The sequence below is a fragment of the Liolophura sinensis genome, chromosome 12 (genome assembly GCF_032854445.1).
Source record: "Liolophura sinensis isolate JHLJ2023 chromosome 12, CUHK_Ljap_v2, whole genome shotgun sequence".
Taxonomy (NCBI): Eukaryota; Metazoa; Mollusca; class Polyplacophora; order Chitonida; family Chitonidae; genus Liolophura; species Liolophura sinensis.
The window spans coordinates 30886924-30902711 of record NC_088306.1 but is presented as its reverse complement, the minus strand read 5'-3'; the positions used below and the strand labels follow the sequence as shown (position 1 = coordinate 30902711).

The 15788-nt window shown below is 40.2% G+C and overlaps 1 protein-coding gene across 1 annotated transcript in view; it reads right to left on the bottom strand.

Moving 5' to 3' along the window:
* Positions 1-4940: 4940 nt before the first annotated feature.
* Positions 4941-15788, bottom strand: part of LOC135479882 (DNA polymerase alpha catalytic subunit-like) — a 338179-nt gene continuing 327331 nt past the window's right edge. Inside the window, exon 40 of the mRNA XM_064759787.1 lies at positions 4941-5012. Coding sequence (XP_064615857.1) covers positions 4941-5012 — 72 coding nt within the window. The remainder of the gene's footprint in view (positions 5013-15788) is intronic.

The window sequence follows — 15788 nt, the reverse complement described above, 5'->3', positions numbered from 1 at the left end:
TAAATAATATAATAAATCTAAATCTAATAAACCCGTTGATTCTTCACAGAAAACAACGGGTGACAAAAATGAATCTGAGCAAAATCATAAAAACGATAAATCTAGTGGCCCCCTGGAGCGTCCCCCTAAGGCCACTAGGGACCCAATCCAAAATTATAGTAAGTTTGGATCGTTGGAGGACGTTGATCCTTCAACTTTATGTGCAGACCTGATGGATACATCACCTGCACCTGGGAGATCTCCTAGTAGATCTCCCAAAAAGGGTCATCCTCGTTCAAGACATAAATCCCCAATACGTCTTCCTCCATAATGTCTCCTTTAGACAAAATTATACAATGGAATTGTCGAGGTCTTAAGGTAAATTGTATTGAAATAGCACAGCTAGTTCAATCTTTAAATCCAGTAGCCCTGTGTCTTCAGGAAATTGAAGACATCTGACAAAGATACAGTAGCCTTTAAAAGTTATTCAGTATATAGTACTTATTCAAATGAAGAAGAGCGAGCTGCAGGCTGCTCCTCGAAATTCATATATAACAGTATTACCCACAGCCCTGTTGCTCTGCCTACAGGCTGTGGCCGTTCGTATTTCATTGTGTAAAACAGTCACATTATGTTCGGTGTATATACCTCCGAACACTTCTTTGTCAGCTTCTCAGTTACATAATCTTACAGAACAATTGCCTAAACCGTTTATTATAATGGGAGATTTTAATTTCCCATAACCCTCTATGGGGTAGTAATAACATAAATAATTAGGGCAAGATACTCGAAGACTTCTTATGTAAGGAAGAACTATGTTATTTCAATGATGGTTCTGACACCTATTGACATCCAGGTAATGGCACTTATTCTACTATCGATCTCACTATCACGGATCCATCACTTCTCCCAGATTTTTCTTGGAAGGTGCATGACGATCTTTGTGGTAATGACCATTGTCCTATTATCATAGAGCATATCACTTCTAATTCTTTAGAGCGTGTAGCTAGGTGGAAATTCGATAAAGCAGATTGGATCGCATTTAAGATGTTTTGTGAGGCTGATATCACTGCAGAGACTCTCAATGCAGCAAATGATCCTATATTAAATATTAACAAGCTTGTTTTACGAACTGCCGATAGAACTATCCCTAAAACCTCGACAAATCCCAAATCCAAAAGCAAACCCTGGTATGATCAGGACTGTCGCAAAGCCATTAAAGACCGCAAAAAGGCCGAGCGAAATTTTAATATATGTCCTACTGATAATAACTTAAACCAGGTTCGTATTTTTAGAGCTAAGACTCGTCGATTACTCAAGTCCAAGAGTCCAAGAGTCCAATCTTGTTGGCGGAACTTTGTTTCGGGCATTACATCAAAAACACCCATGCGTAAGGTCTGGAACATGGTTCAGAAACTTAAGGGCAAAAATAATAAAGCCAAAGTCCAGCATTTGAAAGATGGAGATAATATATTAACCTCTCCATCCGATATAGCAAAGAAATTAGCTGAGACAATTTCCAAAAAGTCTTCCTCTGATAACTATACTAAAGAATTCCAGCATATAAAAACCCAGAAGGAGAAAATTAAATTGCCCCTTTCTTCTAAAAATTTAGAAGATTATAATTGTCCTTTTAATATCGAGGAACTCAAAACTGCATTAAAAAAGGCCCACGATACTGCTTGTGGTCCTGATAACGTATATTAGAAGTTTCTGAACCATTTACCACCTGAGCCACTGGAGACTTTCTTGGACTTGCTTAATGTTATTTGGATAGCTGGTAATTTTCCACCGTCATGGAGGGAGGTGTATATTATCCCGGTCCCTAAACCGGGTAAGGATCATACTGGTCCAAATAATTACCGTCCCATGGCTCTTACCAGCTGTGTCTGTAAGACTATGGAACGGATGATAGATTTGTTTGGTTTCTCGAAACCAACAAGTTACTTTCTAATGTTCAATGCGGTTTTCGACAAGGTAGATCCACTATGGATCACCTTGTTCGATTCGAAACCTTTATTCGCGATGGATTCATCAATAACGAACATGTGGTGTCCATATAGTTTCACCTTGAAAAGGCCTACGACACCACATGGAAATATGGTATTTTAAAAGACCTTGCGGATATGGGACTTAAAGGTCGATTACCAATATTTATATCAGAATTTTTATCTGATCGTCAGTTTAGGGTACGGGTGGGGTCCACTCTTTCTGACTCTTATGAGCAGGAAATGGGTGTACCCCAGGGTAGCATTCTATCACCAACTCTGTTTAGCATAAAAATAAATAGCCTAACCAAAATATTAACATCGGGCACAGAGGGTTCTTTGTACGTTGATGATTTCCTCATATGCTACCGAACTAAGAAGATGATTAATATCGAACGTCAGTTGCAGCTTTGTCTCAATAAAATCGAGAAATGGGCAACTGAAAACGGTTTTAGATTTTCAACATCTAAAACCGTTGGTATGCATTTTTTTAATAAACGGAAATAAATCTGGACCCTGAACTTAATTTTTATGGTGAATCAGTGAAAATTGTTGGAGAAAATAAATTTTCAGGGGTTATTTTTAATAAAAAATTATCATTTATACGTCATATTAAAATGCTTAAAGCATGCACAAAGGCTCTCGATATAATTAAGGTCGTGTCTAGCACCGACTGGGGTGCTGACCGATCAGTTTTACTTAATTTATATCGTTCTCTGGTGAGGTCTAAATTGGACTATGGATCCATCATTTACGGTTCCGCTAAAAAGTCGTATATAAAAATGTTGGATCTTGTCCATCATCAAGGTTTGAGGCTCAGTGTTGGTGCTTTTAGAACCTCCCGAGTAGAGAGTTTATACGTAGAGGCTAACGAGCCTTCTTTACATAACAGGCGTATTAAACTGAGCCTTCAATAAGCTACAAAGCTTAAAGCTCATCCAACAAACCCTGCCTACGACTGTGTTTTCAATCCATTATATGTAGACAAATATATTAAATGTCCTAACAAGATCCCTTAGTTCATGTTAAGGACCATATTGTGGGAGCCAACATCAAACTTGGGGACATAGCTCCGGTGTCTTTTCCGGAGTCCCCTCCATGGCTTCTTCCACAACCGAAATTGATATTCGATCTACGTAAATATAATAAATCGAATACAAATCCTCTTATAATTCAGCAAAGTGTTGCTGAAATTAGGGCTAAATATTCGGATTATAAATGTATATATACTGATGGGTCAAAAGATGGGGACAGAGTTGCAGCTGCAGCTGTCTTAGAGCAGCAAGTTGCTTCTCTTCGTCTTCCATCCCCGTCTTCAATATTTTTCTCCAGGGCTATATTCCTGGCCTTATATGCTTCATCTGGGCATGCCCAGAGGGCAGTGATATGCAGCGACTCGCTGTCTTGCCTTTTGGCAATTATGAATAATAAATTTAAAAATAGGTTGATCTCGAAATATTAGCCATACATAGAAAACAAATTAAAACAGGTAAAGATATCATATTCTGTTGGAAACCAAGCCATACTGGAATCCATGGAAACACAGTCGTAGACAGGGAGGCAAAAACTGCCCCTACTAAACCTTTGTCAAAAATTAAAATACCATATACTGATTTTAAGTCTAATATTCTTAAATATATTCGTCGCCTTTGCAGGGTGAATGGGATCTGCAGATTTACAAGAAACTGCATGCCATTCATCCTGTCACTGGCTACAATAATTATACTAGCGAAAAGTCTCGTAGAGACCAAGTAGTTTTAACAAGGTGTCGTATTGGGCATTCTCGTCTAATACACAATTTCATACTAGAAGGGCGGAGTACTCCCGAGTGTTTTGGCTGTGATGCCAAATCTGGCATCAAACATATTTTAGTTTACTGTGTGGACTTTGATCAAGTTCGGCAGAGATTCTACACAGTTAATTCTATATATGATTTATTTGACAGCATCGCTGGTGATGTTGTCATAAATTACTTGAAGGCCTTTGGTCTCTATCATAAAATATAATTTGAATTGTCATAAATATTTACAGATAAAAAGCTGTACAGATATAGATTTCTAGATGTACTGTATTTAAGACATGTTGGTTTTCTAGTTTTAACTGTTTTGGGTTCTTTCTTATCTGGTTTTAAACATGTCTGAACTTTTTGTTTCATTTTTGATGTTCTCACTATCGCGTCAAAAATCTTAACCCGTCTCATGTTTTCACCTTGTTGTCGTCACGATATGGCTGAAATATTGCCGATGTGGCGTTAAGCCATAATCATTCATTCATTCATTCATTCATGAAGTTTACACAGTTTAGACATGAACGTCTTCCAGGAGTAAGGTTTCCACATTTCGGCAGCTTTTACAACATCGGTTAACCCTATGCTGGTTTACTAAGTTACTTGTGTATATTATCAATCGGGGGAATACGTAAATGTAGGCCTACATATGTAGATCACTGCCATCGAGCAGAAAAGGAGAAAAAAAAGATTATAGATAGAGTACACCTAAGTATATGTTACTACAAAATTACAATATTTTTGTGGGTTGACAAAGATAAAAAAATATCATCGGGTTTATGATCTGATTTAAGATGGTTTTTAGCCCAAAATCAATTTTAAAGAAATTTAAGCCAATTATTATGTAATATTTGGTCACAACAATATTAAATGTTGTCTATAGTATTAACAGTGGATCTTATAAATGTTTATATTTCTTGATTGGAATTAGGTCAACACTACGAGGATGACCCGGTTTAGAAATTCATGACTACGTAATACATCCTATATAGTCGTTTGGAGTATACATAAAAGCCTTAGTATTGCATAAACTAATGCATTTTGCTGCTTTAGTGTCATTCTTTTATCATTTTGCCTCTGATGGACAGCCCGAAATTTCTTTTCTCGTTTATTTAAGTTATCAGTGTCAGATTATGTGATAGGTTATAATTTTGAAGACAGGAGTGGCTGTATGGTGGCATGCTCTTCTACATCTGCTTGGTAGATAATTTACATTTACTTGACGCTTTGTCACAAAGAAGTTGACATGGGTAATGTTTATTGTCGAGGTTCCATGTCTCTGTTCCAAATACCGCCCAACAATTTGTCTCCTTTACCATGGCCTTAAACATTGTTATCTGTGCAGAGCTACCAAACGGAAAGCCTGCCACACATTTCAGGGGGAAATACTCGAGATACAGCACAACAATAATATTTGAGAAGTCCTGTCCCTTGGTTACACGCAAACCCTCTTTGCCGGCGCTGACATCCGCTTCATTCTTCCCGATAACTGCGGTATTAGGGAAGCCATTTACTCTCTCAGTCAATCAAGGGATGTCTGGGACGTGTTTTCACTGGCACTTGGTACTTCAATTTAGAGCATGACGAAGTTGATTTGAGCGGTGTTTACAATCCACTGTCTACAATCGTGTTACTGACTAAGCATATCTCGGTACAGTCATAATCATCAGAGCCAGTTGGTGCATTTGTCTAAACCACTTATTGCCGAATTGTCACGGGGTCGTGTGGACGCCTGCAATAACATAAACATAACTGACAGTGCAGACGATATAGCCTATTTTGCTTTGTGGCGATATTAAAGAGTTTATAGGCAACAATAACAAATTTAACTTTGATAAATAAATTTAGTAAATGATAAATAAATACTCTCGGAAAATATTGTACAATCAAATTTCCATCCATTTCGGACACGTTAAAACAAATTTGTCCATGATGTACAGATATAGGGCCTACTGTGGTTGTTGTAGTGTACGCGTAGATGACAGTCCATTTATACAAATTATGCTCAGTTCAAACAGATTTTGGCCCAATCAGTGGTGTGTTTTAACCAGAGCGCTCGTCTGCCATTATTGTTTGGTGGAGGAGGAGGGGGTAGGGGAGTATATTACAGGAAAATACAGTTCAATTCATATATTCATTTGACTGATGGTTTACGCTCAAATTATTTCATTTTTTGTGATGGTATGTTGCAAGTCTTGTGGGAATAAATCACCCATATAGACAGATGAAAATTGTACATATTGCTCACTTTTTATCTCATTTCATAAAAACGATCCGTAATTAGTTTCCTGCTGAGAGTTGTGCTCAATTTTTCGTATGTTGTACAGCTTAATGACGCCCCTCTTTCCCTCCCTACTGCCGATTCTCCACTCTTCAACCGTCACTGGGAACTGAGAGATGTCCCAATTCCGACATAGTTTATATTTGCCTTAGTGCACCAACATGCCTAAGACACCAAACATGACACGTCACCCGAACAGTCGTCTCATGCTTCTATACGCAGGTAGAAGACAACGAAGTGTTCAGGAAGAGACAGGCAAGTTGTGTCATTTTGCATGCATGCGTGATGAGATAACGTTTATGTATTTCTCAGCTCGTCATCAAAACAGAATACTGGCATCAAACAAATCCAAATAAAACGAACCAGACAGCCGAGTAGGTTTACATGTATCACTGTGCTACGACAAACATAAACGGACAGCCAAAAGAAACTTTACGACCCCGTGAGTTAAATTTAACCAGCCTTTTCGGCAAATTATTACCAAATCATTGTAAGAAAACGTCGTACGAAGCATATTCCCATGTGCGACCAGCGTCATATCCTCCCTCACGAATTTGTGTTGAGACAACGAAGAAAGTTGAAAAATCAAGTGACCCATGGATAGTCGCACATGTAATAAGTGTATAAAAACGTTACACACAGTGTGCTCGACTTGCACACTGACTAAAAACCACCAAAGTAATGTCTCCATTACTGGGCCCTGGGTATGGTATCCATGGGAGCCACCCATGCCCACATTGCAAGGACCTTTGGCTGCTCTCGTGGAACTGTGTCAAACTTGATGCAACATTACAGACAGACAGGGCAGACATCGGACAGGCCAAGAACAGGGAGGCCTAGGATAACTACGCCCAAAGAAGACGGGTACCTGCGCACCTTAAACCTGAGGAACCGCTTCCTGAAAGTGACGTCATCGGGTCCAGGAGACTCATGGCTCACGGAATTAAGGCCTATCCACCATTCAGAGGGCAGTTGTTGACAGCCGAGCATCGTCGCCAGAGGTTGCGATGAGCTCGAATGGTAAGCCGTTGGCAGCAACGTAATTGGCAACGGGTTATTTTTACGGAAGAAAGTCGCTTTTTGTCTGTTCCCAGCCGATGGCAGACAGCGAGTTGACCGTCAAAGAGGCGAACGAACGGCTGCATCATGCGTCCAGGAGGTGGTACCGTTTGCTGGCGGCAGTGTGATGGTGTGGGGTGTGATTTCTGGAGAGGAACGGACACCACTGGGCATCGTCTACGGGAACCTGACAACTCGACGTTACGTGGATGAAACTCTACGTCCTGTACCAGCATGACAACGCCAGACCCCATACAGTTCAACTTGTGCAGAACTTCCTGGGCGCCAAAGACGTCAACGTCTTGCCGTGGTCTGAACGTTCCCCAGATATGCCCCCTACAGAACACCTTTGGGATATCATAAGTCGTCGAGTAACACAACGGCCACACCTTGCAGCCAACCGACAAGAACTGGCCTTCGCTCTCTAAGATGAATGGCAACGAATCCCACGTCATCTCATCAGACGACTAACTTTTTCAATGCACCGGAGAGTTTTTGCATGCACTAAGGCAAGGGGTGGCCACACGAGATATTGATTGGTTTTGATATTGATTGATTTTAAAAAATAATCAGCTTTTTGTTAACTCTCCCCGTTGTTAACCAAGAAGGTATGGCTATTTTTCTACCTCTGTCCTGTTTGTTCACTTGTGAAATGATTTGAGGGCTACTTTGTCCGTTCGTACTCAAAACTTCCAATATCTAAAGTCATTGGTCTTTTCAATATATTAAACTTCAGTCATCCTGTTTCTCGCTTTGGCAAAATAAATTGATTTGAACTCTTTGTAAAGTTTCTTTTGGCCGTCAGTTGAATAAGTGTCAACAGACATTTTCTCCTGTTTTCGCTGGATTTCACTCGACTTCAATCTATCAGTAGCACAGGCCACCGTTGTATTTAAGCGAAACACTCCTGAGTACGGTGTAAAACACCAATTAAATAAATAAATCCCTATTACAATACTATGTGATTCCATCCCAGTAATGCCTTGCACAGCCACGCCCTCGCTTTCATTGTCTGAATTGAAAAAAGTCCCTAAACGTGACTTATTGACTTGAGTAACTCAACGTCTCTCTTCTGTTTCTATAGTCTATATATTTCAGCCAGTCGCCTATATTCAGCTGTCTGTAAAATCAGTCGTACTCGCTACCAAAATTGCCGTTAGTCAGTGACACGTAACAACACCAGCTCTACACATGGATATGTTTGAAGTTCGTATTCTTACAAGGAAAATGAAGTTAGAGCAATTTTTTTGATTCATAATATGGAATGAATATTAACTCGGATAATGTTCTAATTATTGAAAACAAAACAGCATTTTGGATATTGTGTGGAGTCTAGTATATTTTGACGAAGAGTGACACGTTGCAGATACTGTTACTGAACATTCGCAGTGTCATATTTTAAATTCTTTAAAGGTTTTAGTATAATAGAACCTTTATAAATGATTTTTATTTTATCTCTTGTAGTATATGATCTAACGTCATTGTGGTCTTAGAGATGGATGTTATGAAATTAAAGTTATGTTGTCTATTCGCAGAGACTGTACTGTTTGCTCTCTAATTGTGGGGAGTTTGTTCAATCGCTTGTGGTGCAGCCATTGTAAAACAAATTACTCTCCACGCCCACTGTCCAGCATGCAACTTGCTATTGAATAATTATGACATCACCCGAGGCAAAGAGCTCTTTGTGTCGAGTGAGTGAGTGAGTGATTGGGGTTTAACGTCGTGCTCAACAATTTTTCAGTCATACGACGACGAAGGAATCTTTAAGGTGTATGTAATGTACCCCCTTGTTGCAGGACGGATTTCCACCTCTCTTTTATCTAGTGCTGCTTCACTGAGACGACTAAGCGAAGGCAAGTAGGCCGCCCCGCCCAAGCCATTATACTGATACGGGTCAGCCAGTCGTTGCACTATCCCCTCTATGCTGAACGCCAAGCGAGGAAGCCACAACTTCCTCTTTTAAAGTCTTAGGTGTGACTCGACCCAGGATTGCTCCTGGATCTACCGCTCCCGAAGCGGACTCTTCGAGTCGAAGGTAAGCTCATAGAGTTTACCACTTTCAACTAAAAACACAATTGTAACTGCTGCTTTTTCTTTGCATACGTATGTATGTATGTATGTATGTATGTATGTATGTATATATGTATTTGTGTGTGTGTGGGTATGTATGTGTGTGTGTGTGTGTGTGTATATATGTATGTATGTATATGTGTATATGTATGTATATGTGTCTGTATATGTATGTATATTTATGTGCATGTATATGTATGTATGTGCAAGTATATGTATGTATGTATGTGTATGTATATGTACACATGTATATGTGTATGAGTGTATATGAGTATGTATATGTATGTGTATATATATATATGTGTATGAGTGTATATGAGTATGTATGTGTATGTATATGTATGTGTGTATATATACATGTATATATGTGTATGTATATTTATGAATGTATGCATATGTGTATGTCTATGTGTATGGAAGTATACGTGTATGTATGTGTGTATGCATATGTATGTATGTATATGGGTGTATGTATATTTTTGTATGTATGTATGTATGTATGTATGTATGTATGTATGTATGTATGTATATATGTATGTACATTTATGTATGTATGTATAAGTATGTGTATATATGTGTACATATGTCTATGTATATGTATCCCCGTGGAACTTCCGGGATGATAAGAATAGGAACTCGGCCCTCTAGGCAAGCTTGTAAAAAAAGACGACTAACCTAGAGCTCTTCTGTGCGAGCCCGGTGAATATAATAGGCTCACATCATCCCGCTGGTTTGAGAGGCAACCGGGGAGCAACCTGTTTGCCGTGGGCTGCGACCCGTAATTTCCGCGGAAAGGATCCTGGTGTCTGAGGGCGTGTTGGTCTTGCGAGATCCTCCGGTCCAACACGCCACTTTTGCTCTTACTTGGAGAGAGACGGGAGGTCGGATGGGCCCGGTCTGATTAATCGGCTTGGTCACGTCTTGCCTCGGAAAGGTCCCAACGTTTTCTTTATAGCATTCATAAGGGAATAAATGATATTTTTCAACTTTCGTTCGTTGGATTACGTTTGAGGCGGTGGCTCATGGTTCAATCAAGTAGTTCGTGTCTGATGTGCTACCTTCTTCATCGGGTGAAAGACGGAGGAGCTTGTGATCGGGAAATGGGTATGCATATCAATGCCATCTATTTGAGTATACCTCATGTGGAGTCCTTGGTGTCTTTCCTGCTGGGTATCCCCTGGTTCAGACATCGCCCTTGTTGACACTCCGTGGTGGGTGGGGAACACACGGGGTGAACTTTTATTACCAATATGCCATGTCTTCTTCAAACCTTTCACCTAATGCCTCTATTATAACTAGAAGGTCTTCCTCTGAGCAGATTTCAGGTGCTGACAAAAAGAGGAAATTAGAAGTTTTATCGGACTCGGTTGATAACGGACAGGGCAGTTGGCCGGCTTTTATAGTTCTCTCAACAAAGAGTGAACAGGAGCCGGGCTCAAAATTCATCCATTTGTACTAAAAAGGGCCTTGGAGGGTTCAGCCAGTACATTAAAAAATGTCAAAAAATTACAATCCATAAATTTATTAGGTTTAAACAAAATAACTGATAGTCCTGTTTATACATCCCCTCATAATTGCCTAAGCAGCTGTCAGGGAATTATACGTGACAGGGATCAGGATAGAAAATAAATGGCCTAGCCAAAACATTAACATCGGGCACAGAGGGTTCTTTATACGTTGATGATTTCCTCATATGCTACCGAACTAAGAAGATGAATAATATCGAACGTCAGTTGCAGCTTTGTCTCAATAAGATCGACAAATGGGCAACTGAAAACGGTTTTAGATTTTCAACATCTAAAACCGTCGGTATGCATTTTTTTAACAAACGGAAACTTTATCTTGACCCTGAGCTTAATTTTTGTGGTGAACAGATTAAAATTGTTGAAGAAACTAAATTTTTAGGTATAATATTTGATAGTAAGCTATATTTTATACCTCATATTGAAATGCTTAAAGCTAAATGTACAAAGGCTCTCGATATAATTAAGGTCGTGTCTAGCACCGAATGGGGGGCTGACCGATCAGTTTTACTTAGGTAATATCGCTCTCTCGTGAGGTCTAAATTGGATTTTTTTTTTTTTTTTTTTTTGATTGGTGTTTTACGCCGTACTCAAGAATATTTCACTCATACGACGGCGGCCAGCATTATGGTGGGTGGAAACCGGGCAGAGCGCGGGGGAAACCCACGACCATCCGCAGGTTGCTGCAAGACCTTCTCACGTACGGCCGGAGAAGAAGCCAGCATGAGCTGGACTTGAACTCGTATCGACCGCATTGGTGAGAGACTCCTGGGTCATTACGCTGCGCTAGCGCTTTAACCGACTGAGCCACGGAGGCCCCTCTAAATTGGACTATGGACCCATCATTTACGGCTCCGCTTGGAAGTCGTATATTAAAATGTTGGATCCTGTCCATCACCAAGGTTTGAGGCTCAGCCTTGGTGCTTTTAGAACCTCCCGAGTAGAAAGCTTATACGTGGATGCTAATGAGCCTTCTTTATATCACCGACGTATAAAACTGAACCTTCAATATGAAACTAAGCTTAAAGCTCATCCAACAAACCCTGCCTACGACTGTGTTTTTAATCCATCATATGTAGATAAATTTAATAAATGTCCTAACAAGATCCCTTCGTTCGGTCTTCGTATACGGGACCATATTGTGGGTGCTAACATCAGGCTAGAGGATATAGCTCCGGTGTCTTTTCCGGAATCCCCTCCATGGCTTCTTCCACATCGTAAACTAATATTTGATCTACGTAAATATAATAAATCAAGTACAAATCCTCTTATAATTCAGCAAAGTTTTGCTGAAATTAAGGCTGATTATATGCATTATAAATTTATATATACTGACGGGACAAAGGATGGGGAAAGGGTTGCGGCTGCGGCTGTCTTAGAGCAGCGGATCACTTCTCTTTGTCTGCAACCTTCATCTCCTATCTTTTCTGCAGAGGCCACGGCTATACTCCTGGCCGTATCATATGTTTCCTCTGGGCATGCCCAGTGGGCAGTGATATGCAGCGACTTGCTGTCTTGCCTTTTGGCAATTCAGAATAATAAATTTAAAAATCCTTTGACACTTGAGATCATAGTCAAACATAGAAAACTAATTAGAAGAGGTAAAGATATATTCTGTTGGATACCAAGTCACATTGGTATCCATGGAAACACAGTCGTGGACAGGGAACCGAAAGCTGCCCTGTATAAACCTGTATCTCGGTTAAAATACCGTACACTGACGTAAAATCTAATATTTTAAAATATATTCGTCACCTTTGGCAGGGTGAATGGGTCTTGCAGATCCATAAGAAACTGCCTGCTACAATGCCTATACTTGTCAAATGTCTCGTAGAGACCAAGTAGTTTTAACGAGGTGTCGTGTAGGGCACCCCCATGGACAGAATTTCATCTTAGATGGGAGCAGTGCTCCCGAGTGGTTTGGATGTGATGTACAATATGGCATCAAACATATCCTGGTTGACTGTGTAGACTTTGCTCATGTTCGGCAAAGATTCTACACAGTCAACTCTATATATAATTTATTTGACAGCATCGCTGGCGATCCTTTCGATCGGGTCGTTTACTAAAGTCGTCGTGACTGGAAAGTCTTTGCCGAAAGCCGCTTCGATCGGGTCATCTAAAGTCATGGGCACGAGTTGAGTTTGCGAGAATCTGCTTCCATCGTCTAGAGCCTTCGCCTGAAAGTCTTCTTCGAAGAACTCGGACAGATCGTTCTGGGCTGTGACGAGAAGGATGTCAGGCAGGTCTCGCAAACGTTCTTGGCCTGCATCAAGACAACCCCTTTCAGCTCCGGAGAGGTATGGCGGTACTGTTCGCAGCACTCCATGTCGGCGCTGTGGCGAACAGCCACGTTATTCCTCGAGAGCTACGCCTCAAGGGTTTGACGGCCGTGCGCTCGAAACTGGGCTTTTTGTACCCTCTCTCTTTCTCGCGTTACGGAGAAGTCAGAAAAAAAAGCCGCCAAGGCTGTTTCTGGCGCAGAAGCCGAAGCGGCTCACCGTTGGGACAAAACAGGCGCGTTTCGTGCCCGCCTACCTCAGGCCGCCGTGCGCAGCAGTAGCGGCCAGATAAGCTTTTGGCTGACGCGTTGATTTTTTTTTTGCGAAGAAATGCGGGAAGTGAAAAATAGGCGCGCGAGAAAGATAATGGCTGATTTTTTCCTCCGAACAGTCGTAACAAAAAGGTTTTTATTTTTCTCCTAAACCACTTACACATCAAACTACATAGAAAAATAATGCATCATCTATCAAATATCAAAGATACACAATTCACTGTTTATACAGTATTTGGTCACCCAAAAGTCAATGCGTCATTTAGGTGACCGCCTATATGTCGCTAATATGACACATTACCTTGTGCACAAACACTGTGTGCATTTAGGCGATCACATCTGTATGTGTCGCCCAAATAACAAATTTTCATGCAATATTTTAGCTGTTATAAGACCTTGCATTTTGGTGTTAATATGTCCCCCAAATGACAAATTTTCATACATTTTTAGACAATGTTGTATATATCAAAGTTGTTAAAAATAGGGGATTCTCATAAACACCAAGAACCTCTGGGGAGAAACGTGTACCTTTGTAAAAGACCTGTGTAGATTTCCTAAAGCCACCACTTATTTGGAGTGGTTTTCTACCATTCTAGTTAAGATGTATTCCCAACTATGCCAATTTTCATACATTTTAAGACAATGTTGTATATATCACAGTTGTTAGAAATATAGGATTCCCATAAACACCGAGAATGGTCCGCCAAAGTTAAGCTGGTCACCTAAATGACTCTTTTTACTTCAAAACGGCCGCCCAAGTACACGGTATATACTTTACAAGCACAGTTATTCAGACGACCATATATAAGGGAATGTCAGATATGTCTGCCTTTTGTCGACCAGTGTTTACACGGTGTCATTATGACGACCGCACATAACATTATGTCGTATATGACTACTTTGGTCGACCAGTGTTTTTACGGTGTCATTCTGACGACCGTATATAACAGAATGCTGTATATGTCTGCCTTTACACGGTGTCATTCAGACGACCGCATATAACAGAATGTCGTATATGGCCACTTTTGGTCGACCAGTGTTTACACGGTGTCATTCAGACAACCACATATAACAGAATGCTGTATATGTCTGCCTTTGGTCTACCAATGTTTACACAGTGTTATTCAGTAGACCGCATATAATATATGTCTCCCTCCTTACAAATGTTGTCAAACATATGAAATATGCCTGGCTAAGGTCGTAAAACTCAACAATCAAATATATTAACGAGAAGATATTATATGGTGAGGGTGGAATCCTCTAATCCAAAGAAATCTATAATTTTTTGTATTTATTAAAAGGGTTAGGTTTAGAGTTAGGGTTAGATTTTTGATTGTCAGTTAACGTCATACGTCTATTATGTGCGGTCGTCATATTTTATGGCGGCTACATTTTAATGGTTTTGGGCAAACAGAATGGTCACGGTAAACCATCAACTTTTGGCGAGTAACTGGCAAACTCTATCACATCTGACACATACTCATACGAGGAAACTTGTAACTCTTCCCGATACGAGTGTATCTCACAGTGGTGGAAGGCTGGAGGTGTGCAGTGAGATCTTCCAGTAACATCATACAGAACTACTACGTGCTGAGTATCTCTATCGGGCAAGATGGTGATACATTTAGGCGTCTGATCGGAGCTCTGCTCTCTTTGGCTGTTCCCCGTAGTTTTTTCCCCTGTGAAGTTTTATAGTTACTGACTCTAGCCCAACATGTGTATCGCGTTATAAAGCAGACATCTGAACGTTGACTCCCTACTGCTGATTTCACTTTTATTAAGATGAAGACAGGGTCTGCCTACTGCCGATTTCACTTTTATTAGGACGAAGATAAGGTCTGCCTACTGCTGATTTAACTTTTATTAAGATGAAGATGAGGACTCCCTACAGCTGATTTCACTTTTATTAAGAAGAAGATGATGTCTCCCTACTGCTGATTTCACTTTTATTATGATGAAGACAGGGTCTGCCTACTGCTGATTTCACTTTTATTAGGATGAAGATGAGGTCTGCCTACTGCAGACTTCACTTTTATTAAGAGAAAGATAAGGTCTGCCTACTGCAGATTTCACTTTTATTAAGATGAAGATGAGGACTCCCTACTGCTGATTTCACTTTTATTAGGATGAAGATGAGGTCTGCCTACTGCAGATTTCACTTTTATTAAGATGAAGATGAGGACTCCCTACAGCTGATTTCACTTTTATTAAGAAGAAGATGATGTCTAACTACTGCAGATTTCACTTTTATTAAGACGAAGATGAGGTCTGCCTACTGCAGATTTCACCTTTATTAGGATGAAGATGAGGTCTGCCTACTGCTGATTTCACTTTTATTAAGAGGAAGATGAGGTCTGCCTACTGCAGATTTCACTTTTATTAGGATGAAGATGAGGTCTGCCTACTGCAGATTTCACTTTTATTAAGAGGAAGATGAGGTCTGCCTACTGCCGATTTCACTTTTATTAAGATGAAGATGAGGACTCCCTACTGCCGATTTCACATTTAATAAGATTAAGATAAGGTCTGCCTGCTGCAGATTTCACTT